The sequence below is a fragment of the Talpa europaea genome (genome assembly GCF_964194135.1).
Source record: "Talpa europaea genome assembly, chromosome: 2".
In the NCBI taxonomy this organism is placed as follows: Eukaryota; Metazoa; Chordata; class Mammalia; order Eulipotyphla; family Talpidae; genus Talpa; species Talpa europaea.
Genome location: NC_140068.1, coordinates 42,491,653 through 42,510,449, shown reverse-complemented (window position 1 = coordinate 42,510,449; position 18,797 = coordinate 42,491,653). Strand labels below are relative to the sequence as shown.

General features: G+C 35.1%; 1 protein-coding gene across 1 annotated transcript in view; it reads right to left on the bottom strand.

Moving 5' to 3' along the window:
* Positions 1 to 18,797, bottom strand: part of AK9 (adenylate kinase 9) — a gene marked incomplete at both ends in the record, with an annotated part of 89,463 nt that overhangs the window by 50,135 nt on the left and 20,531 nt on the right. Inside the window, 6 exons of the mRNA XM_084258357.1 lie at positions 7,252 to 7,388; positions 9,231 to 9,317; positions 9,406 to 9,519; positions 13,079 to 13,223; positions 17,130 to 17,310; positions 17,391 to 17,530. Of these exons, the coding sequence (XP_084114483.1) occupies positions 7,252 to 7,388; positions 9,231 to 9,317; positions 9,406 to 9,519; positions 13,079 to 13,223; positions 17,130 to 17,310; positions 17,391 to 17,530 (804 nt within the window). The remainder of the gene's footprint in view (positions 1 to 7,251; positions 7,389 to 9,230; positions 9,318 to 9,405; positions 9,520 to 13,078; positions 13,224 to 17,129; positions 17,311 to 17,390; positions 17,531 to 18,797) is intronic.

Below are 18,797 nucleotides of genomic sequence, written 5' to 3'. Positions count from 1 at the left end.
TTTCCATAGTGGTTGGGCCAGTTTGCACTCCCACCAGCAGTGCAGGAGAGTTCCTTTCTCTCCACATCCTCGCCAACATTTGTTGTTGCTAGTTTTTTTAATATGTGCCATTCTCACTGGTGTAAGATGGTATCTCATTGTAGTTTTGATTTGCATTTCCCTGACTGCAAGTTGAACATTTTTTCATATGCCTGGTGGCCATTTGTATTTACAAAATTGTTTTTAAACACTTTAAAATATATAACATAGGAAATTAAGGGGAAAAAGCTACTAAGAGGTAATATAAGCAAAATAAGTCAGACACAGAAAGACAAATATTAGCTCACGTCATTTATACATGGAATCTAAAAAAAACAAGCTAATTGAAACAGAGATCAGTTTGGTGGTTGACAGAGGCAGTGACTACAAGGAGTGAAGGTATCAAAAGGTACAAAATTCCAGTTATAAGTTAAATAAATTCTGGGGATGCAATCTACAAGTTACTGCAATTAACAATACTGTATTGTATATTTAATAATTCTTCCTATGTGCACACACATACATACACTATTACTATGTGAGATGATCTTAACTAAACTTAGTATAACAGTCATTTTGTAATATACACATATATATCTAATCATTATGTTGTACACCTTAAATACAATGTCATGTGTCAAGTACATCTCAATACAACTGGAAAAAAATATAAATTTTCTTAACAAAAAATTTTACTGTCCAAATTTTAAAAAGATAAAATTAAAGCAACACTGCCTTAGATTGAAAAATCTTGTGTGTCCACCCATTTTCCCTATGACCAAAAATTCAAGGGTACTGCACAAAATTTTAGCTATGGAGCAAAATTTGTCTTGGCTTACAACTTACTAGCTCATAGATGAAATTAGCTAACTTTGGCACTAGCTTCATATACATAATATTCTATTATAAACAACTGAACCAAAATAAAGACAATAAAAATAAATGAATAATTAATTTCCAAGCTATGAAATTATATTGCATAATTGTTGATAAATGAAAACTTACAAAAAACACAAGCAATTGTTCATTAGGGTACATTACACATAACAATGTTGATTATAAAATGCACATTAATGTATTTTTTATTTAAATATTTTATTTTATATAATTCTTACATCTTTTTTCATCTTTGCACAATGTATGCATTTTCGTTTTGGTTATATTCCCCATACAATTGCACCTCCCCACTTATTTTGACTCCAGTCCTTCCTTTCCCCACCACCCCGCAATAGTGTGTCTCTGGTTTATAGTTGCTTGTTGATTTTGATTTTTACTTTGTATTGATTAGTCTTTTTCCTGGTCTCTTATTTAGGTTTTCTAAATTCCTGCTATGAGTGAGACCATCCAGTATTTTTCTTTTTCTTTCTAACTTATTTCGCTGAGCATGATCCCTTCTAGCTCCATCCATGTTGCTGCAAACTGCATGTGTTTATCTTTTTTTGATCGCTGAGTAATATTCCATTCTGTATATGTACCACATCTTCTTGATCCAGTCATCTATTTTTGGGCATTTGGGTTGTTTCCATAGCTTAGCTATTGTAAATAGTGCTGCTATAAACATAGGGGTGCAGGTGCCCTTTGGAATTAATGTTTCTGTGTCATTTGGGTAAATACCTAGGAGTGGAATTGCTGGATCATATGGAAGCTCTGTCTTCAGTAGGTCAAGAAATCTCCACACAGCTCTCCATAGTGGTTGGACCAGTTTGCACTCCCACCAGCAGTGCAGGAGAGTTCCTTTTTCTCTACAACCTTGCCAAGATTTGTTGTTGCTAGTTTTTTTAATATGTGCCATTCTCACTGGTGTGAGGTGGTATTCATTGTAGTTTTGATTTGCATTTTCCTGATTACAAGTGATGTTGAACATTTTTTCATATGCCTGTTGGCCATTTGCATTTCTTCTTCAGAGAAGTTTCTTTTTAGCTCTTCTGCCCATTTTTTGACTGGATTATTTTCTTTGTTTTTGTTAAGTCTCATCAGCTCTTTGTAGATTTTTGTGATCAGTCCATTATCGTTAGTGTTGTGTGCAAAAATTTTCTCCCAGTTGGTGGGGTTTCTCTTTGTTTTGGTTATTGTCTCTTTTGCTGTGCATAAGCTCTTTAATTTGATGTAGTCCCAGCTGTTTATCTTTGCCTTCACTATCACTGCTTTGGGTGATGTGTCTGTAAAGATGTCTTTGAGGTGCATGTCATGTAGTGTTTCGCCTATATTTTCTTGTATGTATTTTATGGTTTCAGGTCTTATGTCTAGTTCTTTAATCCATTTTGAGCTGGTTTTTGTGCATGGTGTGCGGTAGTGGTCAAGCTTCATTCTTTTGCATGTAGCGACCCAGTTTTCCCAGCACCATTTATTGAACAAACTTTCTTTGCTCCAGTGCATATTCTTTGCTCCTTTGTCAAATATTAGTTGACTGTAAATCTGTGGGTTTATTTCTGGATTTTCTATTCAATTCCATTGGTCTGTGTGTCTGTTCTTTTTGAAATACCATGCAGTTTTGATGATTATGGCTTTGTGGCATAGTTTTAAGTCTGGGAGTGTGATTCCTCCATTCCCTTTTTTTTTTTTTTCAGAAGAGCTTTGGCTATTCGGGGTTTTTGTTGATTCCATATGAATTTCATCAATAATTGTTCTATTTCTTTTTTTTTAAAGATTTATTTATTTCTTTATACAAGCACTGGGTACAGTCAGAAGCACAGGAAGGTGAGAGAATTCACCAGAGCCAGAGCAGAGAACAGAACAGGCAGACTGACGAGGTACACTGCTGAGGGGAGCAGCGGGCGGCAGGAGAGGTCTGTGCGCCATGTGGGACACTTGCCCAGTGGTGCTGCAGAGGCTGCAGGCAGCTTCGCAACCCAGCACTCAACTGCTGTGCCACTGGGGAGGCCCAATAATTGTTCTATTTTTTTGAAGAATGTCATAGAAATTTTTATTGGAATAGCATTGAATTTGTATATTGCTTTTGGTAGGATGGCCGTTTTGATGATGTTAATTCTCCAATCCATGAGTGGGGGATGTCTTTCCATTTCTTTGTGTCTTCTTCTATTTCTTTTAACAGTGTTTTATAGTTTTCTTTGTATAGGTCCTTTACCTGTTTTGTTAGATTTATTCCCAAGTATTTGATTTTTTTTTGTTTCGATAATAAAAGGGATGTTTTTTTTTTTATTTCTTCTTCTTCAGATTTACTGTTTGTGTAGAGGAAGGCTACTGATTTTTGCGTGTTGATTTTGTATCCTGCCACTTTACTAAACTGATTGATTAGTTGAATTAGTTTTTCTGTAGAGTTTTTGGAGTTCTCTATGTATATTATCATATCTGTAAATAGTGATAGTTTAACTTCTTCTTTTCCTATTTGGATTCCATGTATGTCTTTCTCTTGTCTTATTGCTCTGGCTAGGACTTCCAGTATTATATTGAAAAGCAGTGGTGAGAGTGGACATCCTTGTCTTGTTCCAGATCTTAATGGAAATGCTTTTAGCTTTTCGCCATTGAGAATGATACTGGTTGTTGGCTTGTAATATGGCCTTTATGATGCTGAGGTATGTTCCTTGTATCCCAAGAATTTCAAGGGCTTTTATCATGAATGGGTGTTGTACTTTGTCGAAAGCTTTCTCAGCATCTATTGATATTATCATATGGTTTTTATATTTCTTTTTGTTGATGTGTTGGATGACGTTGATTGATTTTCGGATGTTCAACCATCCTTGTGTCCCTGGAATGAATCCTACTTGGTCGTGGTGAATTATCTTATGGATACATTGTTGGATTCTGATAGCTAAAATTTTATTGAGGATTTTTGCATCAGTGTTCATTAGAGAGATTGGCCTGTAGTTTCCTTTTTTTGTGTTGTCCTTGTTCAGTTTTGGTATTAGTGTAATGTTGGCTTCATAGAATGTGTTTGGTATTATCCCTTCCTTCTCTATTCTTTGGAAGAGTTTGTGAAGGATAGGCACTAATTCGTCTCTGAATGTTTGGTAGAATTCATTTGTAAATCCATCAGGTCCTGGGCTTTTGTTTTTGGGGAGGTTTTTGATTACCATTTGAATTTTGCTGCATGTAATTGATCTGTTCAGGTGTTCTATTTCTTCTTTATCTAGATTTGGGTGATTGTAGAGTTGTAGAATTTGTCCATCTCTTCTAGATTGTTGAACTTGTTTCCATATAACTGTTCATAGTAGTCTCTGATTATTCTTTTGATTTCTGCCGTGTCCGTTGTGATTTCTCCTCTTTCATTTGTGATCCTGTTTATTTGTGCTTTCAACCTTTTTTCCTTTGTGAGCCTGGCTAGGGGTTTGTCTATTTTATTTATTTTTTCGAAGAACCAGCTTTTGGTTTCATTGATCTTTTGGATTGTTTTTTTAGTTTCGATTTCATTTATTTCTGCTTTGGTTTTATTATTTCTTTTCTTCTATTGGTTTTAGAGGTTTTTTTGTTGTTCTTTTTCTAGTTCTTTGAGCTTTGAGATTAGGTTGTTTCTCTGAGTTCTTTCTTGTTTCTTGATGTGAGCCTCTATTGCTATATATTTTCCTTTTATTACTGCTTTTGCTGCGTCCCATATACTTAGGAAATTGGTGTCCTCCTTGTCATTCAACTCAAAGAATTTTTTAATTTCTTCTTTGATCTCATTAGTCCAGTGGTCTTCCAGTAGTGTGGGTTTCAATCTCCATGAGGTAGAAGAGTTCCTTGCCTTCTTTTTATGGTTTATTTCTAGTTTGATGCCTTCATGGTAAGAGAAGATGATTGTTATAATTTCGATCTTGGTATATCTGTTGATGTTTGTCTTGTGTCCTAGTATGTGACTGATCCTGGAGAATGATCCGTGTGCGCTTGAGAAAAATGCGTACTCAGATTTCTTTGGGTTTAAGTGTTCTGTAGATGTCTGTTAAGCCCAAGCGCTCTAGATCCTTATTTACTGCTTTAGTGTCTTTACTTATTTTTTGTCTCGTTGATCTATCCATTGTTGATAGTGGTGTGTTGAAGTCTCCTACTACATATGTGTTTTCTCTGATGTCTATTTTCAAAGATGATGATAGTTGTCTGATATATTTTAGTGCTCCTTCATTTGGTGAGTATATGTTAATGAGTGTTATTTCTTCTTGAAGTATTGTCCCCTTGATCATAATGTAGTGACCATTGGGGTCTCTTTTTACCTTTTTGAATTTGAAATCTGTTTTATCTGATATAAGTATTGTTGTTTCTGCTTTCTTTTTTGGTCCATTTGCCTGTAGGATTGTTTTCCATCCTTTAACTTTGAGTCTATTTTATCTTTTGTAGTTAAATGTGTTTCCTGGAGACAGCAAAAGGTTGGGTTTTGTTTCTTAATCCAGCCTGCAACTCTGTGTCTTTTTATTGAAGAGTTTAGTCCATTTACATTTAGAGTTAATATTGATATGTTAGCATCTGTATTTGCCATTGTGTTTGTCTTTTCTCTGGTTTTATTTATTTATTCCTTTAATAACTTTTTTTTTTTAATTTGGCCTTCTTTCATTGTTATTCATCCCTCTATTGGTTCTGGCTTTAAGACTGCTTGTAGTATTTTTTGGAGTGGGGTTTAGTCATAATAAAATTCCAGAGTTTCTGTTTGTCTGGGAAGGTCCTTATTCTTTCTGCATAGAGGAAGGAGAGCTTTGCAGGATGGAGTTTTCTTGGTTGGCATCTATTTTCTTGGAGTCTGTTGACTATGTCCCTCCACTCCCTCCTTGCCCGTAGCATTTCTTCGGAGAAGTCTGATGTCAGTCTGATTGGTTTTCCTTTGAATGTTATCTGTTTCTTCCCTCTTGTCAGCTTCATTATTTTTTTCCTTGTCTTGGATTTTTGGGAGCTTTACTATTACGTGTCTTGCTGTATTTTTCCTTTCGTCATGGAAATTTGGTGTTCTTCTTGCTTCTTGTATGTCTATTTTCAGCTCCTTCATGTTTGGGAAGTTCTCTTCAATTATTTCCTTGAATATTTTCTCTGTTCCTAAGTCTCTCTCCTCTCCTTCTGGGATAACTGTTATATTTCCTTTCTTCATGGAGTCAGATAGTTCCTGAAGTCTTTCTTCGGTCTTTTTCCTTCGTACTTCTCTTTCCTTTTCTGTTTTGGTTCTTTTTATTTCTGTGTCTTCAAGAGTATTTATTCATTCTTCCATTTCATTTATTCTGCTTTTATTGCTTTTCTCAGAGCTCTTTAGAGCCTCCATTAATTCTTTGATATTCCTGCATTTCTTTTACTTCCCTCTTTAGGGACTCAATTTTATTCTTCTGATCATTATTTTTCCCTTATCATTGTTTTCCTTTATGACTTCTGTCAGTTTTTTAATCACGGCAATTTTAAATTCTCTTTCTAGAAGGCTCAGAAGTTCTTCCAAGTCACTGTCGTTGCCATCTGGTGGGTGTTTTTCTTTTTGTGGTGTGTCTTTCTCCTGAAGAGTTGCTAGGTTGCATGTAGTTTTTCTTCTCCCTGCTGCCTGTCTTCTAATTTGCCATATGTGTTGGGACACTGTGCCACTGGTACTGGCTGGCATTTTTTTGGTGTGCTCTTTGTGGGGTTTTGGAAACTGGTGGTCCAAACGAGTCAAATACTGTTATGCCAGAAGTCTAGTGAGGCAGTGGTACTTTGAGTATATTAATGGTCACTGTCACAAAATATTTCCTTCTTCTGTGTTTAACTACAAAGGTGTGCTTTGAAGTCCCACAAACTTCCCTGGAGGTGGGGCAGCTGGATTGCACTGTGGGTTCCAAAAAAAACTAGATCCCCCTCTGGGCTCCAACTTCCTGCCAGGCGGGACCAGGCTTATGGGGGCCTTCAGCTCACCTCTGACTGCACAGGAACCTTCTCCCTCTGGCTCTGCAGGGAGCCTTCTGCCAGTTTCAAGCAGTCTTTATTGAAGAAAAGTCCCTGTTCTAAAAGGCACAGAGACTCACTCCCCTGCACGTCTAGTCTGCCCTGGCCGTGGGTGCCCGCTACCCCTCTGGGCTCGGACTGCTGGCCAGGGCATGGGCGAACTTCCCAGCTCACCTCTGGCTCTGCCAGGAGTCTTCTGCCGGGTTTCAAGCAGTCTTTATTGAAGAAAGGTCCCTGTTCTAAAATGGTGATGCGGGTACGTACTTCCCTGCACACCTGGTCTCAAAATGTACATTAATTTAAAAACTGCAAATTTCAATACTGTTAAGGGAGGCTAATTATACATAGAATAGATTAACATTTTCTCAGTTAGTGTTGAATCAGTGATAAAAATCAACAGTCTGGGGTTCTTACTTCTTTGATTACTTCTGCTAAGATTTCAGCACATTTTTCATATGGTTGTTCAAAGTTCATATCCTTTGTCATTGCTATAGTCTCCTCTATCATGGAGCGGACCTCTGGATGATCTGCAGTTACCATTTCTATTGAGTCTAAAGTAAAATAAGTTATAAATTAATGACACTAATAATTATAGAAGACAATACTATTTGTAACAGAGCATAATTATTAATACCTGACCCAAGACAGTACTAACTTGGTGCTACAGCATCACATACTAAAAGAAGGGGAAAATAAATCAGGCGGAGACGTAAGTCAGGAATCACAAAATATCAGAGCATTAGCTTAAGGTCAGTGCATCAAAATGAAAATGAATGAAGCACAAAGAAAGTAATATAAGGCAGGACTCAAAATCCTGCAAGCCAAAGAGAAAAGGTAGGGGCCAAGAATTCCAGAGGTCAAGCTAAAACACTCATCTAGGGAATGAGTGAAATAAATAAGACAAACACTTCCAATTATAAGCATGAGACATGACAAAGTAAGAAGACAAGGAAGTAGAAAGACAAGGAATTGGAAAATGAATGGCATAGGCTGTTTCTCAAGTGTTACATTTTATTCTTGCCCTTATTGGGTGCTGAATGCATCCTTGCTTGGTTTTGTTGGCTCATGGGTTATACCATGATGCAAATGTTCATCTGTTCTTCTGTTACAAAAGATTGGCACCTCCACCTGACGTCTCACTGTAACTTTATAGTTGTGCTTTCCAAGCTTCTGTCCCAAGGTTCCACCCATCAGAATCTCCTGCCAGAATCTAGCTGATCCCAGCTCTCCCTACCTCCGCCCCAAATTCCAAAGGGTCTTCAACAAGCCTGCTATCTTCCCTCCTGTGAAATGAGATGTCTATTCTCAGGAATGGAGAGTGCCAGCAGTTCCCAGAGAGACAGCATGGAAGAGGCAAGAACACATGCTGTTCCTGTAGCAGATACCCAGTTATCTTCACAAAGCAGATACCCAGGTATAGATATTAAATATGCTAGAAGAAGCAGTTATATTTGTCCACCCAATATCAATTGTCCTCTTTCTTAGCAACAGAATCAATGTGTCCAGCTAAATTACTGCATCTTCTAACTTCCCTTATAGCTTAGATGGCTGCTAGATAAGATGCAAGCAAAATTTTGTGTGTATCAGTCTGTCTGTCACTTCTTTAAAGAGATATAACTGAGCCAAAGGAAGTGCCAGTTTTGCCCCTTTTCTGTCTTTCTTCCTACTAGACTCACTGATATGAAGACAGGAGTACTAGCAGCCATGTTATGAAGAGTTATGGCAGCCACAAGCCAGGGTCAGCAGAGCCAGAATAGATCTCCTATATTCCCAATATTATTATTTACTGAAACATGTATTACATGTTATTTTTTTTGTGTCCCTGCATGCCCAACTATCTATAAAAGAGTAGCCTCTAGGACAGGGTAAGTTAGGTATTAATAATGCTTTTTAAAAAATCACACATTTCTTCTTTTAGATTCTGAAGGAATTATTTGAAAATTTGAAATCCACTGTCTCAGAGAGCCAAATTACCAAAATACTAATTTACCTGTTTTTGGTTCAAATGTTAGAGCTTGAGAACTTTCTTTATATGATATTGCAAGGATATGTTGATAACATTTCACAGCTAAAGCTCTGGGTATATGATGTTCTGGGAGAATTTCTTATTATATGATAATGATTATGTCACATTTAGAACATTCAAAAAACTTTGGACAGGGCTCTAATTACATTATATGTCCAGGTTTCTATATTTTTTTCATTCTAGTAACTCCATTCCTTTCTAAGTTGTTCAGTTTAAATATGTAAGAAAGAAGCTATATTTTTTTGTCCTGGTTTTCTTTTCTTGTTTTGATAATTTTAAATTTCAATATAAACATGATAAATTATGAGATAAATGGAAATAAGACCCACAGCATGGCATTAGCAGTTCATTTTGTTAACATCTTTACCAGTTTTATCAGCTTGATTGTCATTTTCTAGTAGTGTTTTGCTTAATTCATTTTCCAAATTTTCTCTTTGGGAATCACGTGCCAATGCTGCAGCAAAAGAAAAACATGTTTTAACAGTTAATCTGTTTATATTAGGAAAGATCTGGTCAAAAACATCAGCAGTTTATTTTTTTACCATCTTCATAACGTGCAGAACCCAATTCCTCCAAGCTTTTATATGCATCAGATTGGAAGTCAAAATTATCTCTCTTTTCAAATTCTCTTGGAAATATTTCTGGAGTTGGCTGATCTGAAAGATAATATTTGGCTATGTTAAACAAAAGGTAGCTGGGATAGTGAAACTTGGATAGCAATTAAATTCTGTGCTTTAAAGTCAGATGGACGTGGGTGTTCTGATAGTCAGCATGGCTTTGGGAAATAATTTGATCTCCCTGTCTCAATTTCTACAGGGCAAAAGGAGGATCATCAAAGCAAAAGCACTGCTGCAATGAAATAATGGATGTAAATACTAAACTTGGAAAATGCTTGGCACACAGGAAGATTGCTCCATGTTAAACTGCCATACTCTGTATTATTATATAATTTTCTATGTTTAAAAGCCTCACTATTCTCTACAATTTTTTCTTAAAAATACATTTCACTAGGAGAAAAATTCATTTTTTTAAATTTAAGATTAAAATTGTCAGATTTAGTATAACTAGTGAATTTGAAAAAGAAAAGTCTTTTAAATTTTAAGATAGCATCTATTTCCATATTCTGATGGAAGACAACTTGTGAAAAGCTTGAAAATGTATAATTCATGCCATAATTTGACATGAAAAGAATCAGTACAGACGCCAAAAAAGTATTGTGACCACTGTTCCTCTAGGAGCCTTCAAGCTCTTTCTCGTCCCTTCTTCAGAGAGATTTCCCCTGCTCATGGTCACACTCTAGGACCCCTGCCCCATCACTGCCTGTCCTATTTCTGAACTATATGTTTTTTCAATCTGTTCACTTGGCTTTTTGCTGCTTTCCTTTCCATAAAAATGAACCACTACTAGGAGAGGAGTTTCATGTGTCTTGTTCACCCCTGTAGCCCAGTGCCTAGAATCATGTCCAACACAAAATACATACTCAAGTATTTGTTGAATGAGTTAATGAATTCATTTTGCTCAGTTTTAAATAATTTGCCAAACAAGTCATTTTAATAGTCTGGGCCAGTATTTCTCAAGCTTTTGTTTGTAAATTGTATGAGTATTTTTAAAATCTTGATTTTCATTTTGAAGTTACTATACTATAAATATAAATTCATCCTGGATTATCTCGAGGATCATTTGGAAAGCATGCGATTTCAGTACTGGTCTTTTTTGCTGTTTTTTGTAATCCCTCAGGCACTATGTTAGACTCTTACTTATTTATAGACTAATGAGAAAGAATGATTTATTAGCTAAATAATGTATTCTTGCTTAGCAAAAGCTCAGTGCTGCCACATATGAAGAGCTAATTTCCTTGCTATCTAAATTGCACAGAAAATAATGGAAAGCTCTATTTGTGTAAAAAGTTAGTAAAACCGTCAGAGAAAGATCTGACAAATAATAGCGAGCACGTGTGCACACACATGGCCCAAATAAACTATAATTTAATCACACTTACAAGTGTTGAAAAAACTCCTAGTTTATCTAGGTGTTATCTCATTGTTTGACCAAAAGAAAAAGTATGTTATTAGAATAATACACCACAACTGAGTTAAGGTTTATGCTAGAACTGTAAGAATGGTGTAATGCTGGAAAATACATTAGCATAATGGATCAAATCAATAAGTCAAAAGATTAAAAATTTAAGATTATCTTGAGAGATGCTGAAAAGGCATTTGATAATGTTCAATATCCATTCAAAACAAGAATACTTCATAACCTTATAGGGAAATACTGGCAAGAATCCATGCAAAGAGGTCCACTATTACTGCCACTACTTAACATTATTCTAGAGCTGCCAGCTTATATAATAAGTCAAGAAAGGAAATAAGCTTAAGTAATGGGAAAAGAGGAGCAGAAAAGCAGAAAGTGTACTTTTTTTTCAAATATTAGTTATCTGTACAACTCAAGAAATTCAACTAAAAATCTATCAAGTAGATAGTAAATTTAATGACTTGGAACTTAGAAACATATAAAAAGCAAAGAACTTTCTAGCATATTAGTAGTAATTACTTAGAAAATATTATTATAACAGATGATGCCATTCAATAGTAACAAAATGACAAAATATCCAGGGATAAACTTATTAAGAAAAATGTAGAAAACACATGAAGAAGGTCTTAAAAGTTAAGGAAGATCAAAAGATTTAATCTATCTGCATGAGATTTAATAGTAAAGATGCAAATTCTTATCAAATTAATGTATAATATTAATATACCCCCCCCCGGGAGGGTTCACAAAATTCTATAACATCCCAACGCAGCGCAGCCCCTGACACACAGTAATTACTTATTTTGTGGAATGAGAATTCATTTTATGGAATTCCTTTCAGGAATAATTTTAAACCAAAATGTTTTGAGGAGGAATTTTCATTACTAATTAAAAAGCATCATCATGAGATTTAATAATTTCACTTTGTATTAAAGGCCATAATAGAAAAATCAATAAACTAGAAAGTTCAGAAGTTTACAAACGTGAATTTACTAAGATAAAGTGGCATTTCAAACCTCCAGTGAAATTACAGATTATTTAGCAAATGTTACATTTACAATTAGCTACTCATCTAAAAAGTGAATTTAGATTCCCATCTAATACAGAATTTATTACAAAAATAACAAATTTATTAGCAATAAGCATATTTTTAAAATGTGTGAATGCAATTTTGCATCGGTTCATATTTAGTCATAAATATGAACAGAGAAAATGAGGTGGTAACTTATGCATCAAATTTAACAGGTGATATATCTGGGGAGTAAGTCTTAGTGATTCTTCTGTCTGCTTTTTCCAGTTTTTGGTGGTCATTTGAAAGACATACAGGATAAAAACACCTGTATCAATCTGGATCACAATCACTTGTGGGTTGCTAATTGTGAGCAAGTTACATAGCCCCTGTGAAACTTGATCTCTTCATTCACTAAAATGGGAAACATAAATACCTACCTCATAGGATTGTTATAAGCATTAAATTGGGTAATACATAAAATGCATTTAACATAGCCCCAACATATAGTAAGTGCCCATTAAATATTTATTATTACTTTTGAATGAGGAAAACAGTATTTGGAAATGATGCAGCAATGGCTATATGAGGAAACAGTGCACTGCCATTAATGTCTGGGCAATTCAAACTATGGCGGTTGAGTCTAGTATAAAATTCCTAGAACTGATTCCTAATTTTGGATCAGGATCCAAAGTGAGAAGTGAGAAAGATGCCAAGTTGTGTCACACATGAAGTGTTGAATTGAGGGTATTCCATTCAGTGGAGAGGTTTAGATTAAGCTACTTTCAAGTTTTCTAATGTGACTGTTTACAAGGGTGTCAACAGCAGATGTAAAGTTTATCAAATCCAATCAATGAATTTCAAAAGTATGACCATGAAATAAGAACTCTCATTTTTCTTGGAGTGAGAAAAACAGGAGAAACATATCCCCACCCAAACCCTGTGACTATTCTAAATGTAAAGCATCTAAATGTGGAAGGTCTTTCAGATTCTTTCTCCACAGGAATTGTTGTTCTGTTTATGAACCAAATTTATGTATATTATTTCTTCATTTATGAATCTTCTTGGCTACAAGGTGCCAGGATATTGAAGTGCCAGGGATATCAAGATGAGCGAGCCAAGTCCTTGCCTTCAGGTAGCCAGGCTAAAGCGCACATGATAAAAAGATGGTTTACCTAGTTTTTTAGCTTGTAGTTCTACGGCAAGTCGTTCTTTCACAACTTTAATAGCTTCTTCAGTGGCTGCAGCTATGGTCTCTTTTATTAACATTTCAAGGGCATTATCAAAACGTGGTTGAACAAGTTTAGTGTAATCAATTACCTGCAAAGAATATATAAGAAAACCTCCATAAGCATAAGTTACTGTGGATATTAAACAGATTGTTTATGTTTATCTGTATCACAAAATTCATAATGATGCTGGGGTATGTTCTACTTAGAAGTCACTGATTTTTGAGTACTTGCTTCATAGACATTCAGTCACATTTTTCACCTAGGAGTATATAATTATATATATATATATATATATATGTGTGTGTGTGTGTGTGTGTATCATGTTAATTCAAGTTACATATTTTAAAAATCAACTTTGTTTAATCTACATAAAATAAAAGGTGCCTATTTTAAACATATTGGCTAATGAGTTTTTACAAATGTATTCATATAACAACAGTCACAATCAAGATATAGAAAATTCATATCACCCTAAAATGTTCCCTCATACTCCTGTATAATCAATTCCTGGCTCCTGGCAGCCACTTTCTAATTTGCTTCATTATAGATTTTTCCTTTTCTACATATAAATAGAACCATAAAGTATATAAATTTTTCCAGGCCTTTTTTGCCTTAGTATAAAGTTTTTGAGATTCATAAGTACAATTATATATGCCACTAATTTGTTCCATTTATTGTCAAGTAATATTTCACTATATAACCATATCACAGTTTCTATATTCATTCATCTAGTGATGGACATCTGGGTTGTTTGCAGTTTTAAGTTATTACAAATAAAGTAGGAATAAACATTTATGAAGAAGTCTTTCTGTGGACATATGTTTTCACTTCTCTTGAATCAATTCTTAGGACTGGCATTACTGGGGCATATGGTTAAGTATATATTTGACTTAACAATAAGCCATTAAACTGTTTCCAAAGTTATTGAATTATTTTACATTTTTACCATGCAAATTTTATACAAATGAAGGTTGCAGTTACTCCACATCCTCACCAACACTTGGCTTAGAAAATCTTTTAAATTTTATCCATTCATGAGGGTGTGAAGAAGAATCTAAGTATACTTTAAATTTAGTTTACTAATCATTAATAATTTCAAGCTTCTTTTTATGTGCATATTGGCCATTCACATACCTTCTATTTTTAAGCACATTTTCAATTTTTGAATATTTGAATAATTAGGTTAGAATTACATACACACACACATATATATATATATATTCTGAATATAAGTGCTTTGTCAAGGAGATAACATACTTCCTGCTGATTGTTGGGATGTTAGAGATAGATTTCTGTATGTCGTTTAAGTTTAAAAAAATATGTGTTTCTAGATTCCATTTTGCTTGTTTTCAGTATGATCATATTACTTTATTCCATGTCAATACAACTAATGCCATTTTTTAATGGATGCACAATATTGTATTAGCCATTTAATTAAAATTACAATAATACATATATATTGAGATATATATACCTTTGCTATTGTAAACTATAGATTATGGTGAACACAAATATGTATATTATACATATCTATAAATCTTGTCTGAAAGTTTATTTACTGAAGTTACGTTGGTTTACAACACTGTATAGTATATGTGCTGCCGAAGCGAGCACTACAACACTGTATAGGATTCAGTATCTGATAAGTGTCTTTATGAAAAACTCATAAAGCAGATTTGACAGTTTGAAGGAGTTGCATGGATTTTATGCTCTTGTACACATTTCCAATTGCCAACTCTAATTATTATACCCTTAACAGCAGTGTATGAGATTGTACTAGCAATAATGGATGTTAATGGTAACCTTTCAACTCTTCTAAGGAGATTGACATGACTTTTTTTTTTAATTGGCATTTCTCTGGGAGGTGATATCCATTTTCTCATACTTAATGGTTATTTGTATTTATTAATTTGTGAATTGCATGTTTGCTATCACCCCCCCTCCCCAATCAGGGCTTTATCTGCATATTGATTTGTAAGCATTCATTATGTCTTAAAATTGTAATTCCTTTGTCTGACACATACTGTGATGGTTTTAAAACATGTCTGCAATCCTTTAATATGCATCCCTTTAGAAGCTGGAGCCTAATTCCTCTCCTCTTATTTGTAGCCAGAACTTAGTGACTTGCTTTAAATGAATAGAGTATGGTATGTTCATTAAAAATGTTGAATGGCAAACCATTTGTTGGAAAATATTCATAGTGCTTATAATAAAAAGGAAATTGCATATAGATAATATAAGAAACTCCTGCAAATAATATGCAAAAGGATTATTTAAATGCCAAGAGACTCAAACAGGCACTTCTAAAAGAGAATATCTGCATGATCAATTAATATGAGAAAATGTTCAACATCTTTAGTCATCAGGTAAATGTGAATTAAAACCTCAGTGAGATATACCCAAAAGAATGACTATAATTAGAACAACTGAGCATACAAAAATTGGCAGGAATTTAGAGTAATATACACTGCTGATAGGATAGGAAGTTGGTGGAACTAGTTTAGAAAACAGTTTGGCATTATCTACACAAGTTGAATGTATCCTAGATATAGCTCTAAAATATAGAAAGATATGTATGTGCATACCAAAAGACATATATAGAATGTTTATGGCAAAATAATTCATAAAACCCTGTATCTGGCATCAACCCATTTCATTAACACTGAAATAATAAATTATAATGCACAGTGCTGCTTAACAATAGATTGTATATCTAATGGTGGTCCTCTCAGGCTGTACCATCTAGCCATTTGTGTAGTAGTTGGCTATACCATTCAAGGTTGTGTAATTACACCCCATGACATTCACACAATGGCAAAATCACCAAATGCATTTCTCAGAGCATATTCCATTGCTAAGCAACCCTTGATTGTAGTTCAATCAACAGAATAAAACAATAAAACTGAATAAATTATAGTTATATGCATGGATATATCTTGGATAAATATCACAATCATAATGTTAAGTAAAAGGAACCAGGCCTAAAGAAAATATTTTAAGGCCATAAAGCTAAAAATGTATGCCAAATGAACCTAAGGTATTTGGATGTATGCTAACATGGTAAAACCATAAGAGAAAAGTACAGAAGTGAAAACCATGAAGTCCAGGAGAGTGGTAACCTTTGTAGGAGTAGGGAAGGACTGGTATTGGAAAGAGCCATAAGGGAGCTTCTGGGGTGCTGGCACATTTTATGTTTTACCTAGGTAGCAGTTATATAGGGGTTGGGTGTATGATAATTTGGTGAGCTTTACTTTTGTCATATTTTATAGCAAAAAAGCAAATAGAAAATGTTACCCTGTTGTGCAAAAGAATTCATTAGCATTTAAAGTAAGTTCAAATTCCATCCCAGGGTATGCATTGTTCTGACCATGTCTTCATCCATCTTCATCTTGTACCATTTTTTATTCCACACAGTGCTCTAGCCACACTGGTCTTCATGTAAATCCTCTACCTTTCAATCCCTTGTAAAATCTTTTGACTCTGTCTTCAAATTATATTCCATTCTCCCTGCCTCTTACCACCTCTACTGCTATCACTCTGTTCTAAGTTAAAAATAATTTCTCTCCATTTATTGAAGGTGGAGACTAAGATGACTGGGGGTTGGGGAGTCATGGAATTAACAGACCAGGGTATGTATTGGGAGAATCATCTTTGTAGAGACTGGTATCACCATGAATGATGACAGGAATGAGTATGTGGAGAGAGCATCAGTGAGCCAGGAGGAGAGACCAGTGGAACTGAGAAAGCTAATGGTGCATCGTCTGCCTGCTCTGACAGTCAAGTGTGGGGCTTCTGGGAAGCAGGCAGGGGCTGTGGTCTGGAAGCCATGATAAACAGCAAAGAGGATGCCTTTCCCACTCTGAGCCCTGTGGAACCATTGTTCAATTTCAGTGTAAAATTAAGAAAACTGAGTACAAATCCTACAGATTCTAAACTTCTACAAATTATAATCAAACACAGAGGTAAAAAGTTAGCTAGTTACCTAGATAGTTACCTTTCCTTTGTAATGTTCTGCAAGCAGATTGCTAAGTGTTGTTTTCCCTGAAGACTGAGGTCCATATATGAATATTTTACATGGTGGCATTGGCATAGGTGGAAGAAGATAGGGGCGTGGATTCAACAAAAATGATTTTAATGCTGCTTCTGATGAAGGACAGTATATTTTACCTAGAAAACTTAAAATACATCACAATCATAAACAGCTAAGTGAGGTATAACAACATTTTAAAATTAAGTTCTGAAAATTTTAACTTACCTCACAGAAAACTCTGCCGATCCTGGATAAATATTACCTTCTTTTAAAGACACAGGACAGGTACGTCCCCATCTGCTTCTTTTCCATCTATATCTTGGTGCAATAAGTTTATAAGATGCAAGAGAACGGAACAACTCTTCCTGTTAATAGCAAATACTATATTAAAAATGTGAGTATAGGGCCTCCCCTGGTGGCGCAGTGGTTGAGCTCTGGGCTGCGAGGCTGCCCCCAGCCTCTGTAGTGTGGTTCGTTCCCTGGCCGGCCACGGCGAGGGTCACACACACACACAAAAAAAAAGAAAAAAAAAAAGAAAAAAAAAGAAAAATGTGAGTATAGGTTTTGCTGAAATTAATAGTAGTAAGAATTTCATTTGTTACTTGATTTACTATTTAAGAAATAATGTAAAAGGCCAACTTTGGGCTTTTTTTCTTAATCACAACCATTCTGTACATGCCCAAAATTTAGTGAGAAAGTACTTTTCATTTCTGTTAAAAAATCTGTTCAAGACACACAGACTAATGGAATCGAATAGAAAATCCAGAAATAAGCCCACAGATTTATGGTCAACTAATATTTGACAAAGGAGCAAAGAAAGTTTGTTCAATAAATGGTGCTGAGAAAACTGGGCCGCTACATGCAAAAGAATGAAGCTTGACCACTACCTCACACCATACACAAAAATCAACTCAAAATGCATTAAGGAACTAGACATAAGACCTGAAACCATAAAATACATACAAGAAAATATAAGCGAAACACTACATGACATGTACTTCAAAGACATCTTTACAGACACATCACCCAAAGCAGTGATAGTGAAGGCAAAGATAAACAGCTGGAACTACATCAAATTAAAGAGCTCTGCACAGAAAAAGAGACAATAATCAAAACAAAGACAAACCCCACCAATTGAGAGAAAATTTTTGCACACAACACTAATGATAATGGACTGATCAGAAAAATCTACAAAGAGCTGATGAGACTCAACAAAAACAAAGAAAATAATCCAGTCAAAAAATGGGCAGAAGAGCTAAAAAGAAACTTCTCTGAAGAGGAAATGCAAATGGCCAACAAGCATATGAAAAAATGTTCAACATCACTTGTAATCAGGGAAATGCAAATCAAAACTACCATGAGATACCATCTCACACCAGTGAGAATGGCACATATTAAAAAAACTAGCAACAACAAATGTTGGCGAGGGTGTGGAGAAAAAGGAACTCTCCTGCACTGCTGGTGGGAGTGCAAACTGGTCCAACCACTATGGAGAGCTGTGTGGAGATTTCTTGAACCACTAAACATAGAGCTTCCATATGATCCAGCAATTCTACTCCTAGGTATTTACCCAACTGACACAGAAACAGTAATTCCAAGGAACACCTGCACCCCTATGTTTATAGCAGCACT